This window comes from Lagopus muta, chromosome 7 (assembly GCF_023343835.1).
Source record: "Lagopus muta isolate bLagMut1 chromosome 7, bLagMut1 primary, whole genome shotgun sequence".
Classification (NCBI taxonomy): Eukaryota; Metazoa; Chordata; class Aves; order Galliformes; family Phasianidae; genus Lagopus; species Lagopus muta.
The window spans coordinates 44900019-44917424 of NC_064439.1; the positions used below are offsets into that span (position 1 = coordinate 44900019).

At 40.1% G+C, this 17406-nt stretch overlaps 1 protein-coding gene across 3 annotated transcripts in view; it reads left to right on the forward strand.

Annotated features, from left to right (window-relative positions):
• The window catches only part of STAC (SH3 and cysteine rich domain), a 253811-nt gene that overhangs the window by 166213 nt on the left and 70192 nt on the right, over positions 1-17406 (forward strand). Inside the window, exon 1 of one of the 3 annotated variants that reach the window (XM_048950684.1) lies at positions 14055-14558. The exons of the other annotated variants lie outside the window; for them this stretch is intronic. Coding sequence (XP_048806641.1) covers positions 14442-14558 — 117 coding nt within the window. The 5' untranslated portion in view covers positions 14055-14441. Of the gene's footprint in view, positions 1-14054; positions 14559-17406 lie in introns of those variants that run through there. 3 annotated transcript variants of the gene reach the window in all.

Below are 17406 nucleotides of genomic sequence, written 5' to 3' on the forward strand. Positions count from 1 at the left end.
GTGTTCCAATTAATGTTTTCTAAATTATAGTCACAATCATAAGGCCTAGAAACTGTAATTACTCAAAGAGGTGTGCAGATATGACTGTATGAAAAGAAATTCTCTCTCTTCTTTCAACATTTAAAAAGAAAGTTTTGTTCAGTTCTTTCTGTATTAAAGCCGAAATAACTTCATAAAGCTGCAGGAATATAATTGCTTTTTTTGAAGGTTTTTTTTTTTTTTTTTTTTTAATATTTCACAGTTTTGACATTTTTTTAATTAATTCTGCTAGAACTTATGATACATCCCTCAGTCTTCTGTATTTCCTTTCTTGGAAAGCCTAGCACCAGAGCACGGTTTCATGACAGTCTAAAACTCCCAAGTGCCAGTTACACAGCTATTTGAGGCTCTGCACCTGGGCATCATTTGGTTGCTTCTTTCAGAGTTCCTGATAAAAGGCTGATTAATGTTGCCAGCTCCCATGCACAGTTGGGTGTTTCTAGAGAGGACAGTTGCTCCTCATCACGTCTGCCTAATTAGGCTGATTGGTTCACAGCACCAAGCCAACCTGATTGAGAGACGTGCTTGAATCAGAGTCCTGATTTCTAACTGGTTTTGTTTTGCATTAAATGAAACTTTGCTGAGCCCCCCCTGCAAGCTGCTTTCCCAGCTAGAAGTGAGGCTGCATGGCCAGTGTAATGCTGAAGAAGTAAAACCTGTCTTGCTGATGTGCTGTGGGTGAGCTATATTGGAAATATACTGAGGTCATAGTTCTAGGTTGTGGCTGTATAGAGATTAAAAAAAAAAAACAAAAAAGAAGACTAGATATGTTGCAGATTAAGGATTTAGAAAGGCTCACAAAACAGTAAACAGTATGCAGAAATACGAGCATAATTGTTATTTAAAGGCTTGTCATTTAAAGGTTGTTTGGCCATCCCAAAGTGCCTTAAATGTGCACAGTAGAAGGTATGCCTATTAGAACTGTGCTTGTTCCAGAGACTTACTGAGGGAATAACATGTAATTCTGCACCCTAGCTCCTGCAGACCTTTCGTAACCCCACTCAATTCCCTTCTAAGGACTGAAACATTTGCTTAGGACCACTGATCCTAGAAATGCAGCTTCCAGTGTTGCATAAGACATAGTCTTTGTTGTAGCATCAGCAGGAAAGCTTGTGAAGAGGCTATACTTGCTAAGTTCTACTGGAGCAGAAAGATGAGCGGGATGGGGTTGTCACTGAGATGAACCATCTGACTAACAGGCTGCAAAATAGAGAGGGAAGCTGAAGAGGGGAAAGTATTTCACCATGTGATGCACAATTCAGATATAAGTTTGTCTTTTAAATCCCAAGCCTTGAGGTGTTTAGATCAGTAAAGCTTATTCACTCTGTCATGGTGGTCCAGGAGCTAATTGTGTAATTCTTGTTGCCAAATTAATTAGTAGAGTGTGCCATGCCCAGGAAAGTATTTGTAGCATTCACATGTATATATCTGGATTTTGAATATTCTCCTAAATGTGGAAGCGTGCTACTCACAAAGAAAATATAGCTCTTACACTGCAGCCTTTAAATTATCTACTGACTTTGACAAGCAGTCATACAGCATTTCTGCAATAACATTGGATTTAGCGTGGGAAAATGTTCTTTTTTGTTGACCTCTGTAAGTGAAATGGTCATAAGTGTCTGAAAAGCTAAAACTGTCAGGTGCTTACTGCGTTCAAGTTTTGTAAGCTAAAGTACATTTAATGTCAAGTGCATCAAAGTTTGCAGAAATCGCTTTCCTCTAAAATAGATGAACCATCTGACAGATTTACATCAAAATCACAGACACATTCTGAAGTTTCATTTGATTGCATGTGAGAGTGTTTCATAATTGGTTATTTTCCTGTGAAGACTTTGAGAGCTGCCATTAGCTTTGAAAGCATGGCAGTGAACTCCACCATCCACGTCCCTGACCCATCAAAACTGAACCCAAACCCTACGTACCAATCAAGGAATTCTTAAGGATAAATAAAGGGAAAAGAGCAGAATAGTAAGGGATTTAAATACATACCTACCAAGATGTACCTTTTTGGAAGTCAAAGAGCTCATACATCTGCAGCACTGCAACATTTGATCAATTTTTCCATTTCACATACTCTTTGGTATATACAGCTGATAGCCAAAATAATTTTGCACTGGGAATGAAAAGCTCGTTGAGAATATATAGAAATATATCTTATAGAAAGACCTCTGCTCATGAAAAAATTTATTTGAGGTACAACAGATAAGAAAGCAAAGCATTTCCACAAGCACACTGCTTCATATTTTTCTTACGTGAGCTCACATAGCTTGATCAAGGTCTAATGACTCACAGGTTTCAAAGGCTTTGGCCACATCATTGATGATAAACACTGGAGGGGTTTGTCTGAAGTGACAAGAAATTATGCACAACTATTCTAATGAAAGGTCGAAGTAGATCGTTGGTGGGAGAGAGTAGTTCACACTAGTCTAAGAGTGGAGGATTTGGGGAATTGATTTAATGGTTCAATAACTAGATATAGGTATTAGGTCTTTAGAATATATTGCCTAAAGTCTTCATGCCAGCATGATTAAAGCACTAGAACTGAAAAGCTGAGCCTAGGAATGGCTCAATAGTCACTGATAGGATATTTTTCATTGTTGATTTAGAATTTCAAGGAGTAAACAAAAAAAATATTCCTCTTCCATTTGAATGACAGACTTTCATGCTAGCATTGAGCCTAAGTGGCTAGTGAGTTTATAGCAGATAATTAATTTTTGAGAAATAGTGAGCAGTTATTCCTCTTAACTCAGTAGGGAAATACATCCAAGAAGGCAGCAAATCAGTGCCCAAACCCTGTCTTTCTCTCCCGCACACTGTGAAACTTGTCTACAGCTCATCCCAAGTCCACATTGTGTGAATCCTGGCACATGCTTTGGGTGAACAAATTACAATATAACTCCATTTGGGAAAGAAGGGAAGATTCTCTGGCCACAGCTCAAATGGGCATGCTCAGATATGTTCATATCTGTTTCCCGAAAGCCTTCTCATTGATGGCTTCCCACCAGGCGTGCAGTAGGTCTTTAATTAAGGCCAAGATATTAGAATTGCTCTCACTGAGCAGCAGCTCACCTCCACCACACTGGTAAAATCTAGCTGGTTACAGCACTGCCTCATCTGACAAGGATTGCATTTCTACATCTTCCAGTAAACCCTGATAGAGACTAGTGTGTTGTGGTGTTCTCAGAATAAAGAATAATTGATTAAATTGGTTGGAGAGCTCTGACAAAGTCTTTGTTAGATCAGTCCCTTGATATCAAAGCTAGCCCTGTAGGGAATATATAAATCATTTACATGTCCAGTGGAATATGAGATGAGATGATAACTAAGGTTACTACTTAAAGTAGAAAATCCTTTTGTATTGAACTAATATTTAACATTTGAAGGAAATTAGAACCCCTGAGGCAGAAACAGGGACGTGGCTTTTAAACTGTGTTGAAACGTGCTGGGATAGTTACATGTCTTTGTGAGAAAGATTATAGGGGGAAAAAATACAGAAAATAGTGAAGAGTGTGCTAAAAACAGGAATTGTCCTTTTTGGGTAGGAATGTCTGACAGCTAAGACAAATTGGTCCAGTTTTGTCGTTCAAAATAGTAACTGATATTTTGTCAAGTTGCTCCCTCATGGATAGACTTAGAAAATGAGAGCAATGATTCCATTAACTTGTGTCTCTTCTGTGGTCCCAGATGGCACAGTTAATGTAGTTTCTGTAATGCCAAGTTAATAATTATTCTTCCTCTTGCTGCATTCTTCTGTAAATTTGCCCTCAGCTCATATTATACCCTCTGGCAGTAGAGACGTTGAAGGTTGAGAATGGAGGCTTTAGGCTTCATCTAAAAACAAAGTGTAAGAACTGCTAAAATGCAGCTTCCAAATGCGTCTTCAGATGCAATTCGAGTTCACCTGCTTTCTGTGATCTTTCATTTCATGTCTAATGCTACTTCATCTCTTCTGTTACCAGTTTGTGTAAATAATGTAGATCTCTAAAGCCAGTCGAGCAGGGTCTGTTCAAACCCATCTGAACACCAACCAATATCTAGCCACAAATTATAGCAACACCTGAATTTTCACAGAATTTTCCCTCTTTCATTCACCTTTGTGTGTCCATTTGTTGAAAGAAGCCTGGTAATATGGGTCATCAGATGATCTCCTAATTCATCCACTTTTTAAGTAAGATAAAAAAGACTGTAAGCTGTATTTGTACACAGAGAAAACCATTACATGTTCAGGAAGGAGTTTCACCTTGATTTCTGTCTAATGTATCCATCACAATGGACGAGGTTTAATGGTTAACACAGAAGCTATCAATAAGCTCGATGGCTCTAGGAATTTGTGACCAATCTTCTCAGAGATGAAGTCAATATCAATGTAAAACCATACCTTCCAAACTAAATTTTTGTTTCCAGGGATCCTTCTTTCTATTTTTATCACTAATTCAGTACAGTCAGGTGGTACAAGAAGTGCTAGAATGAGTAAGGATTTGAAAGAAATACATCTGGGGCTCTCTCCTATTTTGTCATGCCTCTTGGATGGCTAGAGTAAAGAATAAAAAGGTTAACATGTATTTAAAATTGATGCTGATCACGCAGACTTAGGTTGTCATAAGTGAAAACTTCAGGGAAGTTTGGCTGTATTCCATTTTTTCAGCTCTGCTCTTTTAGGAATTTTAATCTTTTTCTTGAATAATTAGATCTCTGACAGTAGATGCAAGTAATTAACAGGGAAGGAGGTTTGCATGCTGACTATAATAGCACTGACTGATCCCTTTGCCAGATAACTGCTATGGCCTGGCTTTCCAGTATTGTTTTATTCCAACAGATATCACCAGACATCCCTATCTGCAACCATCTGTATTTGATTGTAAGGATGACATCTTGGAACCATTTATTAATTTCACTGGATCAAGAATTCTGCATGCATCCTCAAAATTCCCCCTTAAGATGGTTCTCTTAAAAAAATTTGTAGTCTTTTGGTAGTTGAACATGAACGTCTTCCTCTTTTCGGTAGTATAATAGAGCTGAAATTTCATGTAAAAAATAGTTTCTCAGGAACGATGGTTTTTAGAATTGGCACAGAAGCTTTTACTGTAATTCTCAAAATTCTCCCTAGGTGGGAGGAAGATGTGTTCTCTTTAAAATAAAATGAGCTTTATCTATCTTTGGTTAAGCAAAGTTCAGTACCCTGGTGTCATTCATGTCTTTTGGAAAATTGCCCCCAAGTCTTTCTTGATAGCCTATTTACCATCTGCTAAGCAAACAGCACCTAACAATAAAGGGTTGGGAGAAATACTTATGGCTGTTTTATTACAATGTATTTTATGCTACTTACAACTTCCTTCTTGCATTTAGATCAGATAAGATCTAGGTTCATTGGAATAAAGCTTTCAGTCGTGACTTTTAAAGGAGTAAGAATATGAACATAAGGTGGGTGAAGCATGCACTAGATTATATGTATTTTTCCCCTGAACTTAGGGTCCAGGTGTGATTTCTAGGTGCTTAATAGTGAAAGGAATAGTAACAAGTAAAACAGATCTAAATGTTTTTGGACAAAAATGGGAGTATGAATTAAAGCTAACTGCTTGCTTTTGGTCCAGCTGGTCTGTCTTTGTCAACAGAAGACAGCTTTTACATCTCTGGAAGAAGATAAAGCCCCATGAAATATTTTTGAAAATCACACTTATGAGGACATGAGCAGTATTTCAGCTAAGATCATGGAGAAATGGCTTTTAAGACATATTAACAAGTACCCTTATAAATCCACTGGTAGTAACGGAATGAAAAAATACCCCTCAAAAAGTCAAAACCCTTTCCAACTATTTGCAGTTAAAATACATCATTCACAGTTCTGGACATTCTTTGCTTTTCTATGTGGAAGGTAAAAATAGATTTGCTACACAAAACTCTCATTAGGGGGTCACACAAATACACAGCAGCCATTTCTCCCTAAATTGGATCATTCTCTACGCTTTTTCTTTTGATGTGTGAAGTCCTTGCTGCAGTGATCTTTCCTCATCTTTTCTGAGCACTACTGCCCAGTTTTGTCTCTCTCTCAGTGCACTGGGCTAAGTACGCCGCATATGAACACAGATATTAAGAAATCTACTGTTTAGCTACTACTTCCTTACCTTGATGTCTTCGTTTAAGATTTCAGTCTTGAAAATATAACTCTGGATTTATGCTTTTATTTTTAAAAATGCTTTTATACTTCAGATTCTACTGATTAGTTTAGAAAAGCAGAATTTTGTCTATCGTAGCAAAATGGGAGTGCGAGTGAGGGGGAAAAACTAAAGGAAAATTTTGATGATAAAACCTTTAGACACATCCAAATGTTGCACTGGTTAGGTTTACAGTGCCCTGGGATCGATCATGCACACATCCACTTTTTAACATAATTATTTGGGTTTTTTTTTTAATGTAATATTAAGACCAGAAAGAAAGCAAAGCTGGCTCCTAGGTGTTGTACTAATTCAAAATGGAAGGACAATATTGAACCTGAAGAGCTCACAATTTAGGCATAAACTTTGTGTGTTTGTAGGAGTTCATATCTGATTACTGGTCACATCCACTTGGAAAAAAAACAACCACCTCTTTTGTTATACTGTACCTTAATAGCTAGCACTTTCCTTTTCACTTTTCTTATGAACCAAAACACTTTTCTGTCTGAGGTTATATCTTCATAATGTCTGCAACTTCTGATCACGTGGACTACCACATCCTCTTGTATGAAGGATGCCCCAGTTTGGAACAATCCCTTCTATTATTTGATGAAGCCTATCCCTTCTGCTATAAATTGCTGCTTTCTTTAACTGTTGGTCTCTTGCATTTATTTAAGTCCAGCCACTTGTTCTGAGTTGTTAATTCTTCCTTTATCTAAATTGAAGCATCTCAAATATTAGCCTTCCTTGGGAATTTGGAATGACTTGATTTTCCTCCAGATTTCAGCTATCATGATGCTTAAAAGTCTTTTCTATCCTGGTGGACCAGTTAGAAAGAGTAATAAGACATAGAAGTAATATGCACTACAAAATTAAAATGGAATTTTACAATTACACAGAGCTGTATTATCTAAACTGTCAGCCATGTAACTTTTAGATTCTGGATACTCTTGCTAAAATCAATTTGGCCAATCTCGTGAATAAATGTACAACATAATTAGGTACTTTGCTTACTTAAAGTCTATAGAAACCACTATGCTCAATTATTAAGCCCTTGAGTTTGGGATAATATATTCCATGGAAAGAGTGGTAGGAGTCCAGGTCTTCACTGGATGTGGTCTGCAGGCCATTTCTACCTGAACAGCCACACTGAAACATCAGAATTACATGTACAGCATGGTGCTACTATGGGCGATACGACTGAAGAAAGAAAACCATTACTGTTGTGTTGTTTCTTTTTTCTTAAATCTTTTGAAGAAATAGAAGTAATTGAGAATGTGGAAAGTAAAGTCATTCACACCATTTTCCCCTCTTTTTTTTTTTCTTTTTTTTCCCCCTTGTATTTCTCTTCTTTTCTGCTGTTTGTTCTAAAAATCTTGATTATCTTCCCCAGTGAAATTGTTGCAGCTGGGCTTGACCCCTTTGGATAATGAAGCTGTGATATAAAAGGAATGACTCAAAAGTGCTCTGTGTGGAGATTTCAAATGGCAGCAAGTGGTCATATGCTTTCCTATTGCTTCAAGCAACAAAATATAATGATTTTATGTACTAGAACACTTTAAAAATTGGATGGACTTTCTGTGGGGAAATCTAGTTGGGAAGATTCTCAACTAAAGGACTCAGTAGATTTATCACTGCTTCTAGACAAGATACTGAGACCTAATTTTTACCTACATAAATTGACCTTTCTCAGTCCTTTTAAAAGGTACTGAATGTGTTTGGTAGAATCAGAATAGTAATATAGTAATAGTCAGGAAGACAAACCTACCTTCCTCTATCCATTTTGCATTAGATTGTAAGACTTTTAGTTACTTTAAAATCAAATAATATAAAACATTACAGATAATCTCTTGCAGTTTTGTAAGGTTTTTGGTTTTTTTTTTTCTCTTTTAAATTTTTACTTCATGTTTTTATTTAGAACTGGTAACTGTGCAGTGAGAGCACAGCCCATTTTCCTTCAGTATCTTTCAAGCTTTGCATCTTATCGACATTCAAGAAACAAAAGCAATATATGTGGGCTGTAAGATACTCACCTTTCCATTCAATTCATAGCAGGCTGAATGTTTGCTTTATTCTTGTTCAAGAGCTGTAATAGATCATTATAATAACTTATGTAATAGTAGGCAGCCCTCATCATACACGCTTCTATTCCATTTGACACATGCACTAATCTGATAGAGCAAAATGTTAATCTTGATAATGATAATTTCTGATATTTCAGTGAAGTCTTTCATCCTACCAGATCCAAAGGCTCTTAGAGATTTGCTGTGAACAACAGAGTTGTGCCACACTGTAGAAAAGCTCTGCTTTTCTAACAAAGGTCAGCAGTGCACTAAGAAATCCTTTTTTTCTTTTCTATGCAAATTATGGTAACACAACTGTGTAGACAGCAAAGTTCATTTTGCATTCAGCATGCATGTTTGTGCCTAAATATTACAGTGACAGGCACACTCTAACTGCCTAAGACAGGAAATACTGTGCATGCACAGCCTTTTAAGAATTGGTGCATAGCCATAAGATATCTGCACAAACACACAAAAAAAAGCATACATGTATCCTTGTATTCACCACTAACTATGCTGGGAATGTTTGCCAGTGCTTGCTTTAGATTCTATTTACAGACTAAGCAAAACATTGCTCTAAATGCATTTTAACTGGCATTAGTTAAGAAGTAGCTCATTATGATGCACTACTGAATACCAGAGTGATGGAGAAAGCAGGTACATAAGACAAATCCAGTGAAGCCTTGAAAGTTGTATTATTCATGACTGGAAAGGGTAACAGCTGGAAAAGGGAATTTCAAGGCGAATTCAGGTTGGGGAAGGTTAATGAAAGAAAAGTGAGACTGAAAGTTCCCTTCCATTGAAAGTCATTTAGAAAAAAAATAATAACCCCAAGATCCAGGATGGTAACCCTGTGAGGATTTCCTCCCACTTCACCCTGGAAATAGCTGAGAAAAAAAAAGAGTAGAAAGAGTTGATTGGGGTGATAGGAGACTCTCCAGAGTTGTTCTGAGAGCTATCAAGAAGAATCCTACTTTCCATAAAGCCTTTCATCCTGGGGAACAGAAGTGAGGTTAAAGCAGAGTCCAGAAAGGGTGGGAGAGATCAGTACATTAGTTGTCATAACTTTGTTATTTCTCTAAATATTTGGAGCACAGATACTCTGAAAGGATTTAGTATGTTGTGCTTGTGTAGATGAATCACCATCACAGCCACTCACTGAACTGGGTCAGGGCATTCTCACTACAGTCATATTGGACTGTTTCAGTAAATGGCTATTAAATGCCATGAATTTGTTGGAGCATCTGTGAGTTGCATGAAGTAGAGCTACTGATTCCATGGGTCTCTTTTTTTATCACATTCCTATAAAAAGAGAGAAGGAATCTCATTGCTAGCAGAGATGTAAAATCAGGTCGGGACTGTCGCTAGTTATTTAAAGGTATTGCAAAGCTTTTTGTAAGCCCGAACACATTACATGCTGTATCTTGGCTAAACTCCACGTTTTGTAATTACATCCTCTTCTCCTCTTCTCAAACAACTTTTGTTGTCACAAGAGGATGCCGCTTTCTTCGTTTTCCTGAACTAGATGTCTGGGTAGCAGTGTTTTAATCTCGTTGTGATCACTCTGAAAGATAAATTCAAGTTGCCCGAGCTGCAGCACGGTTTCTGCATCAATCCCTGTAGCACTGCAGTGTATGGAGAGAAGGCAGGTTTTGAAATTTATGTTCAAGCAGAGGTTCCATTTTTTTCTGTGCTTAAGTACAAGCGCGAATCTGTTGGTTTGGCTTCCTCCTCTGTTACTCCCTTGCTGCAGTATAATCACTCCCAGGAGCGATAGGAGGCTTACTACTTTGACTCGAAAATGTATTTTGAGATCACTGTAGTCAAAATGCAAGTCATCACTATCCCATTAGCTCTTGGAATGCTTTCAGAGCATTGTCTGGTTTCTGCTTCCAATCTGATGAGCTGGTGACTGTAGCCCTTGGATGGCATTTTCATAAGCAAAATCCTGAGGGAGGTGGTTGCAGTTGTTACCATGTTAGCCACCTGATGAACTGCCAAGGTTGTATTGATAGCAAGCAAGAGGTATGTTACTATAAACAAAGCAACAAAAACAGCCTCTTTCTGCTATTTTACCACTGTTTTCTCTGTGGGTACAATGTTTGCTGGCAGAGCAGTGCCCACAAGCCTGGAAATGCCTGAAAATTCTCCACTAGCACAATGATCTGGTCTTTGCCATCTGGTAGCCAGCTGTGGGCAATAGTGAAAATCTGAAAGCACAGCCTCGTGAAGACATCCACCAGTATGTCTGGCCAAATGCGCCATGCCAAAAGTAAAATTCCCATCACAAAAAGCAATAGAGGCATAGCCTGTTGCCAGTTTCCACAAAGACAAAATTGGATTGAATAAGAATTGAAGGTACTATTTCTCACCTGGAACACTCACAAATTGAACTGAGGGACTGAGAGAAAGGCTGATTAAGTTGCACTTCAAATGCCAGAAAGTCAACCTTATTCTGTGGCTAATGGTTTTCTGTAGCACTCAGTCTGCAGCCAGTTGGATGTTGGACTTTCAGTAAACTTCAATACTCCTTCCTTTGAGGGCTCTGCTTTGGTGGCAGACATCCTGTTTCCTCCTGATTTCTGTACTGCTAGGGAGAGGTATATAGTGGTTTAGAAGTGTCATTTATTAGTAGTATCATCTCTGTAAGCACCTTTATACTCTTTTTGCTCAGGACTGTGAGATGGTTGATGCACCAGGCAGTGAATAATGACACGTACATTCGTTATTTGCTGAATAATGAATTCTTCTCCTTTTTTTTTTTACTTCTTATTTTTCTCTAGTAATTACATGGGGTGTATCCAAGTGGGTAGAACATCTTTTTTATTTATATATATATCTTAAATAAGTGCTGATTTCATAACTTTCCTCTCAGTGAAATACAGCTGTGTTTATGTACTCTTTTTGCAGAAAGGTGCTTAAATATGTTAGAGGAAGAAGGTGAAGGAATGTGGTATAGGCCAAAACATCTACATCAACTTCACCTTGCCACTTTGGAGCTTTAGAGCAGGTAGGACTCAGCAGTACAAAAACATGTATTAATAATCAGAGTATATTTTCCTGTGCTGGGAGCTTCTGGGATGCTCTCACTAGAGAACTGGATCTCCAGCACCACATCACGTGCTCTGCATCACACTCGTGTGTGTGCTTGGACACAGGAGAGAGGGTGAGGCATAGCACTCATGTTCTCAGCCTTGCTCTGCCCAGCAGGAGAATGCTTGGCAGTGACTCCAAGCAGCATCCAAGCACCTTTACGTAGTGCAACAACTTCAGCTGGGGGTGGAGAATCCATCCTCATGTTTTATTCATCCAGATTTCCTTTCCCCACTCCAGAAAACTACACTCATCTCTTCACTAGAGAATCTGTTCAATTTCCTCTCATTTAGCTCCGTGCTGCAGTGCTCACATTTCTGCTGGGTACCCTCACTCAGAGAATGATCGGTGCTAATCACAAGTCCAACTTCTCAAGAGTGAAGCGTGGGAGAGAGAGGGAGATGTAAGCTCATCTAATTTGAACAGTCTGTTTTGTTACACCGAATATTTGATTTTCAATAGCCAGCTCCCTTGGAAGGAAATAAAAATGTAAAAAATCCAGCTTCCTTCCCTTTTTGCTTTTTTGGTAAGATTTTAGGTTTGACTCATCTTTCCCAGGCTAATTGTCAAGAAAGTGACAGATCACTCATGGTTGACAAGTGAGTAATTGGGAGAAGAGAGGGAGTGCAGCAGGTGTCAGTACTAATTTGGTAAAACAAACGGGGGAAAAAAAAGAGGAGTAGAGAGTGGTATGATAGTCACTTTCACAGTCATGACGCTGCAGGCACATCATACAAAATGTGTGCAGGATTTTACAATGCTTAGAGTGTTAACTGTTAACCAGCCACTCCAGACACACTTCAGAGGTGGCCTGCAGTTCACCATACGAAGATGCTTTTGAGTCTCTTAACAGGAAAGACTGATCCACAGCACTGCTGAGGAATGGGATGGAAAAATAGCTTCATGATTCTCACCTATCGCATTATTGGGCAGAGCAGCCCTTGCAGCAGGCAGACCTTGTGCCCTTGCCCTGATGGGCTGCACACCATCAGGAAGGTTACCACAGTCAGAGCTGGATCATTCTGTTGCTGTCAAGATCTCTGTTGTCCTTGGTCATTGCTAAGACCTAAATCTCACTGGATGGAAGAAGTGAGCTTTGTGTCTGGAGAGTTGCTCTGGCTCTGAAGAGAACAGCCAAAGATTTTTCTGTGTTTTAGATATCAAACCCTTGGAAATCAATTCTTTCACTTATCTGCCAAATCTGCTCCTCTGAGCTCTGTTTTCTTGCTTCAATCTCAGATGTCATTGAAACTGCCTCAACACTGACCAGAGCTCTTGTTTTGATCCCTGTAATGGTGTTACTGAGACCAAGTAATGGATTCTGCTGGCAGACTCCTAAGACACACTTTTGCTCTAAAGTGGTGGTACAAATAGCATTGCAGCATTTCATGTTTATTGCCTCCTAAAGATTTCAGTATCTTATATGCTCTATTTCAAAGAAAAATGCTTTTTTTTTTTTTTTTTTTTTTTTTTTTTAAACCAGAAATTCAAAGATAAGTGTAGTTTTTTCCAGACTTCAGCATAGTTGTAAAGAATATTGAGGCTGCAGGGCACTTTCTGCTCTGGCTTTCATCTGTACAACCTCCTAGCGTCTTGAAATCCTGCTTTGCTTTCACCCACAGATCATTTGGGCTAGAGTAGTTCTACAGGGCAGCCCCAGGTAGCAAGAATGTTTCTAAGGGGTAGGACCAAAGTGAATGTGGTACCCTCTCTTGAGCTCCTTTCTGGCTCAGATGTCAGTGCATCACCTCTGAACACCTTTGCCTGTACCTCCAGGAAAAAGCAAGTTTTTTTTTTTGTTGTTTTTTGTTTTTTGTTGCTTTATGGGATGTAAGTACTGATAATTGGAAGCACCCTGGGGTTGCTTTTATTTTTTCTTCCCCTGAAATATAAAGAGACATCTCCCCCAGCTGTATGGAATGGGTCCCACTCCACAAAGCATACACGTGTTGGGGAGCACAAGGGGAGCAACCTTTTGCCACGCAGACCTGAAATCAGCAGGGAGGAGAGCATACAGGTGCCTTTGCAGCTGATTTAATCCAGAGGCGTGGGTTGAGCCTGCCAGCAAAGTCACGCCGTCCTTCTGCCGGGGCTACCGCAGCTCCAAGAGTGACTTTGGGCACTGCATCCACGGGAAAGACGACGCCTGGGGATGCCCACAGCTTTCCCACTGCAGCCCAACAGAGTGTTATTACTATGACAACCTCCAGGTACGGATCTGCGCAGCGCCGGGAGCTCCGGCAAGCCCTGATTGCGTGTGAATAGCTCAGAGCCGGGGTGCCCTGCCTAGGAGAAGGGTAAAAAGCACTCAGAGCCACAGGTGCCCCTCTCTGGCTCTGTCCTGTTGCTTTGGGGTATAAGGCAAAGTATGGGTGCTTAAGAGACAACAGTAGCTAGGATTTTTAATCATCTTCTCTGGGTCAAGGTAAGAAGAGTGTTGCTTTTCCCTTAGAGCCCTTCTTCAGAAAATCACCAGACCTGTAAGAATATAAAGCTGCCCTTCAAACTCTGCCTTCCTCAGCCTGATTAGAAGGTAGAATGCTCCCACACCTCATGCATGCTGTATGCCTCTGTGTGTGTCTGCATGCATGCACGCATTACTTTCTTACACTACTATGACAGCACATGCTCCCCAAAGCTATTCACAGCATTAGAAATCCAACTCCTCCCTCCAGTGCCCTGCATGTGTGTGGCTGGGGCTTTCTGCTTTGCCTCACTCCCGGCTGATTGCGGGCTCATGGTCACGACTCTGCTCCTCACCTCCGGGCTTCACGCTGAGGAGAGAACGATCGGGGAAAACGGAGAAGCTGGCACGCAGTTGCCCTACGGAGCCGTGGATAACTTGCTCCCCGTGCAGCAGAACCACACAGGGGAGGGGTGGGAGGAGGGAGGAAAGAAGGGGAGGAGGAGGAGGAGAAGGAAAAAAAAAAAACCCAGAAAATCCAGAGAATTCTAGTCCTGCAAATGTAGTGAAACTGAGTGGTCAGAGTTCATTTGCTCGAGAAGAGCAGAGAAGAAAGAGGACATTAAATGAGAAAAAGCAAGAAAGGTCTGTAGCTCGTTTTCTTGATACTAGCAGTGTCTTAGAGGGAAAATGATTCCTCCGAGCAGCATGACTGAAGTCAGCGTGGACAGTGTGGAGAAAGAGAATGAAGTGGAGAGCACAGAGCAGCCTCCATCTCCAGCATCAACCACCAGTCAGGAATCTAAGGTACTTTTATTTCTTTTCTTTTCTTTTTTAAGTCTTTTATTTCTTTTCTTTCTTTTCTTTTCTTTCCTTTTTTTTTTTTTTTTTAAATGTATTGATGTATTGCTCTGATTTGTGTTTGAAGCTCCGTGGCAGGATCAGCAGTGGAGTGCTGTGAGCCACCTCCAATTGCAGTGTCTGCTCTGACATTCCTACTACTGAATTCTCCCTGTCACCCGGGAGGCTCAGGGTCTGAACTGGGGAACACTTGCCTTTTGAGATGGTTGGGTTTGGGGAATTTGGTTTGTGTTTTCACCTCCTTATTACGCTAGGAACCTGGAGGAGGAAAGGGGGTCGGGGAGGGGATCACTGCCAACAGGTGATTTTAGCTATTTTCACATTGAGCATCAGATCACTTACAGGGTTTTTGTTCACAGCTGGAATGATTTATTTTCTGACTTGTCCAGAGAGGACTATTTTGGTGGGAGACTTCAGACGTTCCACTTCCCTCTTCCCCTCTAGCAGACCCATCAGTGAACTTTCACTGTTTAGCGAGCCAGTAGTTGAAATGGGATGTAAGTGACAGCTTTGGCACAAGAATCCTTTTGTACACTACCTAGAAAGTGTTTTTGTTTTTTTTTTTTCCCAGCCTTTTATTTATTGATTACTAAATGTGGTTCAATGCATCTTACTGAAAACCAACATCCAGCTCAAATGGCACGGCCCCTAAATTTTTAATTGACTACTACATGAAAAGTTTTTCTGCCTGCCAGTATGTGACTTGGAAGATTGAGTAGAAAGGGGAGGAAAGTAGTATCCGAAGATAATGAATGTTCTTTGCAGCTTTCTTGGATAATATGATCTTACTGATCCTCTGCTACTTACTTATGATCAATATCATGACAGCAGCTGCCAGATCTTCCTGTAGACTTCCACAGTGATGCTATGTGCCAGGTAAATGTATCAAAATGGGGAGGTCCTCATCACTTGGAGCTTACAGCAGGGTAGAGGCTTAAAAAATACCATGTGAGCGGATCAGCTGCCTGACAGGGAAGGTCTGTGTTGGCCTGAGTTTAAAAGCCACTAGGAGCCTGGTATAATGTATGAAAGCTGCTGTGTTAGTCTGCAGTTAAAACTAGGTTTTCGGAGGGCAAGTGGCAAGAGTCTGTGTGGGTAGAATTCTGATGTAGGCTTTGGGATTTTTTTGAATGCTTTACTCCAAGGAGTAATTTAATTACTCCAAGGAGTAATTTAACTAAGGTGTCCCCTATGTAAAACAACCTCTGTAGAAGAGTTCTCCCAGCAACAATATCATTCCCTGTTCGTGTTGTTCAGTATATACATTCAGCACTACTGGGACACTGCTGCAGTCTCCCTGGTGAGAAGGGAAAGAGTAAATGTGTTATTGGTTCAGCACTAGATTCTAAAAGGATCCGGTTGATATGTACCTAAATCCTCTCACAGAGAGCATTTCCCCAGAATTGCTGTTGGTATTTATCCAGAGGGGAACTCAGCCCCCAGTGAAGTCCCAGTAGGAGCTGGAGCCTTCAGTGCACTGCCAGCACCAGGTTCTCACTTGTGCTGTACCTGTGTCTGGGCCAGGTGGAATGAGTGCTCCCTCTGTTCCCTGGCACAGCCAAGCAAGCTGTTACAGAGCTAAGGTGCTGCTCACATGAGGGATTTTCCCACTGGGTCACAGAGCACCCAAGTTTCTCAAAATGAACAGACAGGCAGGAATCCTAAACAAAGACAAAGCAAAGCGCTGCATGTGGGGATCCTTTCTGCTCCTTATGCATGCTTTCAGAAGGATGACAACAGGATTAGGCACATTTAGCCAGAGAGCAAAAAGACTACTAAGCAGTTTCTAATCAAACATTACCATCATCAATTTTTCCAATCTTGTGAGCATTATGAGTGATACACTGCAGTAGGCAAAAGCCGTGACTGTGCTTTTGATGCCATCACTTGCATACAGATATTTTAAGTAAACATGTAATCTGTGTATTCACGTTTACAACTGCACATAAGATCAGAAAATGTTCTGTATTGCCATTTCAAGAGATGGAGTAAAAAAAGCCCTGTGATCACTAGGTTGACAGAATCACAGAATGGCCATGGTTGGAAGAAACCTCAAGGATCATGAATCTCCAACCCCCCTGCCACATGCAGGGACACCAACCTCCACATTTAATACTAGACCAAGTTAATAAGATTTTTTTGTCCTAGTAAGCAGAGGGATGGAAAAAATATCAATAACTTCAGGATTTTTTTTTTTTTCCCAGGAGAGCTTATGTACTTCAGAAGCCAAAGATTCTGACAGAGACATATGTCAGTGAGTGCCAATGGCCTGTGCACTAGCTTTCATTCCACTGTGTCTTCTGCCTAGGCTGCTGACTTGTCAATCACAGAGGGCTTTGCTCTCTTCAGGTATCCTCTGTTGTGTAAGTTAACAAGTTCATGCCTTCTGCAGTTACTGCAGAACAGTTTGTGCAGGGTCTAATTACCTCATAATAGCTTGTTTCTGAGGTAAAACACTATTATGACTCCAAATATAGAAACGGAAACAATGTGGATAACAGCAACCTTCAAAATGCATTTGGAAACATTTCAGTGGAATGATAATTTTGAAAACCTAATGTAGAGCTAATGTAGAGACATTGCTTCCAGCCTTTTGTAATCATAGACTGTGACACATAGTCCCTTACAGTAACAAAGTCCAGAAAAAGGGTTTTATCTAGCACACTCCAGGCTGTACTCAGATAATGACACAGGGGAGACGCTACAATTCCTGACTAGCATGAGTTTGAGAAGCAGAATTTTAGGATGTTACCAAATACCTAAAACTTGAAAGAATGACTTGCATGTACATAGG